At 39.9% G+C, this 6725-nt stretch overlaps 1 protein-coding gene across 1 annotated transcript in view; it reads right to left on the reverse strand.

Moving 5' to 3' along the window:
- Positions 1 to 6494: 6494 nt before the first annotated feature.
- LOC107291687 (cytochrome P450 2K6-like) overlaps positions 6495 to 6725 on the reverse strand; it is a 49071-nt gene continuing 48840 nt past the window's right edge. The window contains exon 11 of the mRNA XM_015820707.1: positions 6495 to 6580. Coding sequence (XP_015676193.1) covers positions 6495 to 6580 — 86 coding nt within the window. The remainder of the gene's footprint in view (positions 6581 to 6725) is intronic.

Consider the following 6725-nt stretch of genomic DNA (forward strand, 5'->3'; position numbering starts at 1 on the left):
CATAATATGTATATGTACAAGTTCTTACTGTTCTTCATTACACCCTTAAATTTCTACATACTGTATGTGGAGGTAGAATGGAAAAGAATGTCCCATCCTTTGTCCCATCCTTGTTGTGTTCATTGCCCTTTTGGCTGCACAGAAAGAGTTTGTGGGCAGGTGAAGCTCTGTTGCAGTCATTCTCTACCAAAGCAGATTGTGAGTTGAATTGAATGATGATGATGATGATGATGATGATCATGATCATGATCATGATGTTATCCATTCAGTGTGTCTGATTCATGGTGCTTCTATGGGCCACGTCTCTCCAAATCTTCCTACCTTGCACTACTTCTTTGAGTTGTTCTACAGTAGGTCAGGCTGGTGTCCATTTTGAAGGTATCCAGCCACCCTGTTCTTTGTTGGCCTTTTCCCTTTTAGCACTAACTCTTCCAAGCATCATTGCTTTCGCCAGTGAATTCCCCCACATTAAATGGCCAAAATAAGCAAAATGCAGTTTTGTGATTTTTTTCCTTCCAGTGACATGTCTGGCATAATATGCTCCAGTACTTGCTTCTTACTTACCTTTGTTATGCAAAGAATATGCAGGAACCTTCTGTAGCACCACAGTTCAATTGAGTTGATTTTCTTTCTTCTCTTGCTTTTTTACGGTCCAACTTTCACAACCATAGATAGAGATGTGGAACACAATAGAGTGGACTAACTTACATTTGATTGCCAGGCTGATGTCCTTCCTTTTCCATATTTGGCTCATGTTCATCATTGTTGTGCGACCCAGTGCAATCTGACATTTTATTTTTCGGTTGCATTTACTGCTTTGAGCAATCTGGGACTCTAGCAAAGTGTATTTTTCAACACATTCTATCTCTTCATCATCAATTTATGTTTTAATATTTCCATTCCTTGCAGTGGTCATGAGCTTGGTTTTTTTGATGTTCAGAAAGAGACTAAAATTCTCATTTACTGCTTTGATTTTCTTGAGCAGATGTTCCGGGCCTTCTTAGGTTTCTGAGAGGAGAGAAGGAGGAGGAGGAGAGGAGAGAGCAATTGTCGATGTCTCATTTTTCTTTTTGAAGACCTCATCTATTTAATATATGCAGTTAAGAAGAGTAGGGAGATTTGATCCATGGTGGTGGATATATAGTCTAGAGAATAATTTGAATCCACTATACCAAAATTAACAAATTAATGAATTCATTTAAAGTTTTTTCTTGCTGTAAAATTAATTGTTCTAAACCAAAACCAATTAATTTAATTTCAAGATGTCAAAACAATTTTCTATGGTACTTAGAATAGAGCCACAGAAATATTTTATTTCACTAGAAAGTTCTCAGATGACTGAATGTAAATATATTGCTATTTTGGGATGCAAAATTTAAACAATCTTGAATGCAAATGATTAAAACTTTGTGTACTTTCTGCTGCTATCCCATGGTCATGCCAATTTTTGTAGCTGATATTGTATGCTAGACCTTGTACTTCTCCCTCTTTATTAGCCACCAGTGAGGTGCACTAATGAATAAGTGCATCAATTCCAGTTTGATTTTTATAACTGAGCTAAACTTATCATAAAGGGGAATCCAATTTTGACAACTGAAAAGCAATACCTTTGTTGGAGAATTTGGCATGGTATGATGTATATACCATAAATCACTTCATGCACTTAGATTATGTGTTTATTTTGGGGGGAAACTGCAACATCATTATCATTGACGCAAAGCAGGGAGGAGCAGCAATTCTAGTGCACAACATGTTTTCATTTTTACATACTGGACTACTGCTCTAACACTCCTCCCTTAATTAGTTAGAAAAGTAATCCTAGAACTTTCATTTATAAGAGATTGTTAGATTATAGGAAACTAGACATTCAAAAATGTAGAATAAGAAAGTATTCCCTGGTATGAATAATGGGTTCAGGTAGTGATAAATTCTTCATTTTCAGGAGGAGACATTCCCAAGACTTTTAGGGAGACCCTGGTCTGCTCCCTCCTAAAAAAAAAAAAAATCTTGAGAAAGTATGAAGTGATTAATTATCATATAGCTTTTGAATAAATATCTTTTTTTTCTAATATTTTTTATATATTTAATATAATTTATATATATATATTATTTTTAAGTTTATTATTGTATGTTAGAGTTAAAGTATGTTAAATTTTGTTTGTATTATGAATGGATAGCTTACTTTAGACTTGGGATGTTATGTATTTATCCCTGTACTCAGTTCTGGGAAGTCCAGGGGGGAGCCCCCTTCCCCTACTTCCCCATCTTAATATTTTTAAACCACATAAATATTTACTTTACATTTACAAACAAAAATTCTTCTCCTCTACTAGCCGATCATGGGGATTTGACGTAGGCTCCACCACCTTTTCTTCCACTACCCTACACATCCTATCAACCCTTCCACCTTTCTCCTCTCCATCACCAGTTCTCCGGGAGGAAAGAAGAGGGAAGTAGGTAGGAAGGTGGAGGGAGTGTGGATGCAGGGGGGGGGATGCCAATTATTTCGGAATAGGCTTTTTATGTGCTTGTTTTTCTAATGAAATGCACCATATTTGTATTATTTGTTCATATTTTATTTGAAAAAATTAATAAAAATTTTTTAATAAAAAAAAATATCTTGATACTGTCTGGATAATTTTTGTTCAGTCTCTCACCTTTTAGGAAACATGGTTTAAAAAATGGTTGTGTGGCACCTTGTGTTGATGAAATGGATTATCTGGACTCCTTCCAGTGAGATTTCAAGCACACTATGGAACAGAAACAACATTACTTGTATTTGTTGATGATTTCTGGTGAGAGTGGGATGGAGGTAGCTCATTCATCCTTCTTCTCCTTGACCCCTCACTGGCCATAGATACCACTGACCATGCTATCCTTTTGGGCCAGCAGCAGGATTTAGAGCTAGGTGATGCAGTTTTGCCCTGCTTTGACTCCTTTCTCCAAGGCCGGGCCCAATTGTGTTCATAAGAAGTGAGAGGTCCAGTCCATAGCTGTTCCGTTGTTGTTTGCCTTAGTGTATAGTTCTCTTTCCACTCTTTTTAAACATCTACATGAAGCTCTGGGTGAAATCATCTGCCATCAAGCAATGAGGTACCATCAGTATGCTGATGATATTCAATTTTACATTTCCATCCATGGTGACCCAAGTGATATTGTCACTGCCCTCTCTCAGTGTCTGAAGTCTGTGTGTGTGTGTGTATGGGGGGTGTCTGGATGGGGGACAATAGGCTTCAATTGAGCCCTAGTAAGACCGAATTGCTTTGGATGTGTGGAGCTTCAGGATATGGGAATTTAACATCTTTTATTCTGGAAGGGGTTACACTGCCCCAGACAGACCCAGTGCACAACCTGGGGGTTCTCCTGGACTCTTGATTCCTGCTCAAAGCTGGCAATAGTGGCTAGGAAAGCCTTTGTGCAACTTTGTGTTGTGCACCAATTTGGACCTTTCCTGGATCATGGGTCCCTGTGCTCAATTCTTCAGGCCAGATCATCTCACATCTGGGCTACTGCAAAGCACTCTATATGGAGCTACCCTTGAAAAGTATTTGTAAGCTATAGCTGGCACAGAATGCAGCTGCATGGCCCAGTCTTGGGGCTCCTAGGGCAGCCTTTGTTACATAAGCTGCAAAAGGTTGCCAGTTTGCTTCCAGATCCAATTCAAGTTTGTCGTCTTTAAACTCTTTATGGCATGGGTCCAGGTTACCTAAGGCAGGGCTTTTCAACCAGTGGTACGGGTACCACCTGTGGTACATTGGCACCTGGCAAGTGGTACGCGACCATCCTAGAAAAGTGGTAGTGGGGGAGGGGAATGAACTGAACTGGTGGCAGCACTGCACAAGCCTGAGTGAGAGATGGCTGGAGCTGTAGGGCTGTCAGGGCTCAGTGGAAGTGCCAGGATCAGTGCCAGGCTCCAGCTGGGTCCAGAAGAAGCACCAACCAGCTGGAATGTTGCAGCATCTCCAGGGTCTTGTGATTTACATTCAGATGCTTGGCAACTGATTCATATTTATGACAGTCACAGTATCCCAGGGTCATGTGAAGTGACCAAAACCTGCTGCAACCACCCAGCAGACGGGGAATAAAAACCAAACACCCCCCCCACCCCAACCCCACTGCCAATCCTCAACAGAAATGCTCACAACAATGAAAACCTCGGATAGGAGGAAGAGCGCCGCTGGGTGGCAGGTGTCTTGCTCGGCTGTGACTTGGGGGGCACTTTTTTCATTGTAACTTCGAACAGTCACTAAGCGAACTGTTGTAAGTCGAGGACTACCTGTACTTTATCACTTTTTTCCTTTTTTTTTTTTTGGGTCATCAAGTTTTTGACACCTTGCTAGGCGACTGTTGGTACTCGGATATTGCCATATCCTAAAAGTGGTACAATGGGTGAAAAGGTTGAAAAGCCCTGACCTAAGGAACCATCTCACCAGAACAGGATTGGCTTGCCTAATCCACACTGCTATAAGATGCATATTGCAGACCCAGTTGATCAAGGACGTCCAGCTGGCAGGATCCAGAAGAGACTTCTTTGCTGGAACATTGTACCTCCTGAGGTGAGAACTGCACCCGTCTTTTAGCCTCCCAAAATGGCCTGAAGACCTGGTTATGCCAATTGGATTGAGCCAGGCATCTTTGCAAGACGATTTGGGTTTTAGAACATCACCCTCCAAAATTAGCTAATAGATGTATTGCATCCTTGTTATATGCAGATGATATAGCATTTTATTACAAATGCAAACTAGACCTAGATGAGCTCTGAACACTCTGGCTAATTATTACTTAGAAGACACTTTCAAAATCAAGTATAGTAAAACTAAGATTGTGATGTTTGCAAAAAGACCTAAATTGCACGCTTAGGAAATAAATGATCAGAACATCAAGCAAGTTAAATCCTTTAAATGTTTTGGCATAGTTTTCCATAGCTCTACTAAATGCAGTGCACATCAAAATTATGTTATTCAACATGCTCAAAAAATATGGCAATTCAATCATTTCATTTCTCCAGAGGAGCACAGTATATTCCAGTAGTACTGAAGCTACATTTAGCTAAGGCTTGCACACAACTACTCATTGGTGCTCAGCTGGAATCTTATTCTTACTTTACTCCTCTGGAAAGGGTGCAGTACAAATTCCTAAAAGCTATATTTCAGGTAGTTCACTGTGTCCCAAATGTAGTAATAAGGAGGGAAGCAAGTATCTAAAGTCAAAACAGGTGCATGGACTTAAACTATAGCACATACTATAAAATACTGTTTTGTCCCACAGGTTTGAATTCTTTCCTTATAGAGGACAGTTATGGTTCAGGACCATTTCACAAAAACTTCAGTATCTTGGCTTTTCTGGGGAAGTTCTCTTAATGATAGGGCATGAATATGCATTTAGTGTATTTAAATAACATCTCAAAGACCAAAGATTAGTCTGCTCTTCCTAAGAACATTTTTTTGAGCAATCTCCTCCTTTTAAAGCAGCAAGATACTTATACCATTTAACTGTCCTCAAACTTCAAAGGGCATTAATTTCAGCATGCTGCAATAAATTTCCCACAGAAATGTGGCTAAATTTTGTTGTACCATCTGCAAATAAATACTGAAGTGATACAAGCATGTATTCCAAAGTACTACATTAGACATAGCCCATCTACTTTTTCTATTGAATCATCCGCGTATGTAAGAGAGAACCTCAAATCTTTGCCTTAGTTTTCTTTTTCTCCTCCCTAGAAATTTCATCTGAACGTTGCTAACAGTATGTATGGATGGGATTTACAAAACTTTTGTAAACAGATTTAAACTTATTTGAACCACATTACAAAAAATATGTTGAGATTTTTAGAAAAAAATGCTAAGAGCAACTAAAATGATTAAGGGCATGGAGATAAAAACATATGAAGAACAGTCACAGGACTTGGGCATGGCTAGTCTAGAGAAAAGAAGACTAGGAGGGGGGCATGATAGCAGTATTCCAGTATTTGAGGGGCTGCCACAAAGAAGAGGGGGGGTCAACTTATTTTCCAAAGCACCAGAGGGCAGGACAAGAAATTACAGATGGAAACTAATCAAGGAGAGAAGCAACCTGGAATTAAGGAGAAACTTCCTAACAGTGAGGACAATTAACCAGTGGAAAAGCTTGCCTTCAGAAGTTGTAGGTGCTTCATCACTGGAGGTTTTTAAGAAAAGACTGGACAGCCACTTGTCTGAAATGGTATAGGGTCTCCTGCTTTAGCAAGGGGTTGGACTAGAAGACCTTCAAAGTCCCTTCCAATTCTGATTGATTGAACTGTGCAACAATTCAAAAATACAAGATTTTAGGATCTTATATCTATTCATTTGTGGAACAGTGCCATGGAAGGCACCAGAGGCTCTAGCGTGGCAATAGTTACAGATTCATCTTGCCCTGGAATATGAACTGATGACCTACCAAGGTGGATCACATTTCTATAAGCGCTCCCTTCCCCCAGTCAGTTCTCAATAATGTATGTCAGGCCATCCTTATTATCATACCAAACTGGCATTTGGAATCAGCAAGGAACCTGGGGCCATAAAAGCTCTGATGGCCAAGTCTTGGGGGGAAGCAGAAGAGGCTGGAATGCAACAGTGATACAAACTTCAGGGCAGCTTCTTAAGAGTGACCTGCAGTTGTGTCTGATGATAACTTTCCATGCTTGTCATCACCATGATGTCACTGCTTGCTTTCTCCCCTTAGAATACCCACCATACCCAACCCTT

The sequence above is a fragment of the Protobothrops mucrosquamatus genome, unplaced genomic scaffold (assembly GCF_001527695.2).
Source record: "Protobothrops mucrosquamatus isolate PMUCROS unplaced genomic scaffold, P.Mucros_1.0 scaffold1165, whole genome shotgun sequence".
Lineage (NCBI taxonomy): Eukaryota > Metazoa > Chordata > Lepidosauria > Squamata > Viperidae > Protobothrops > Protobothrops mucrosquamatus.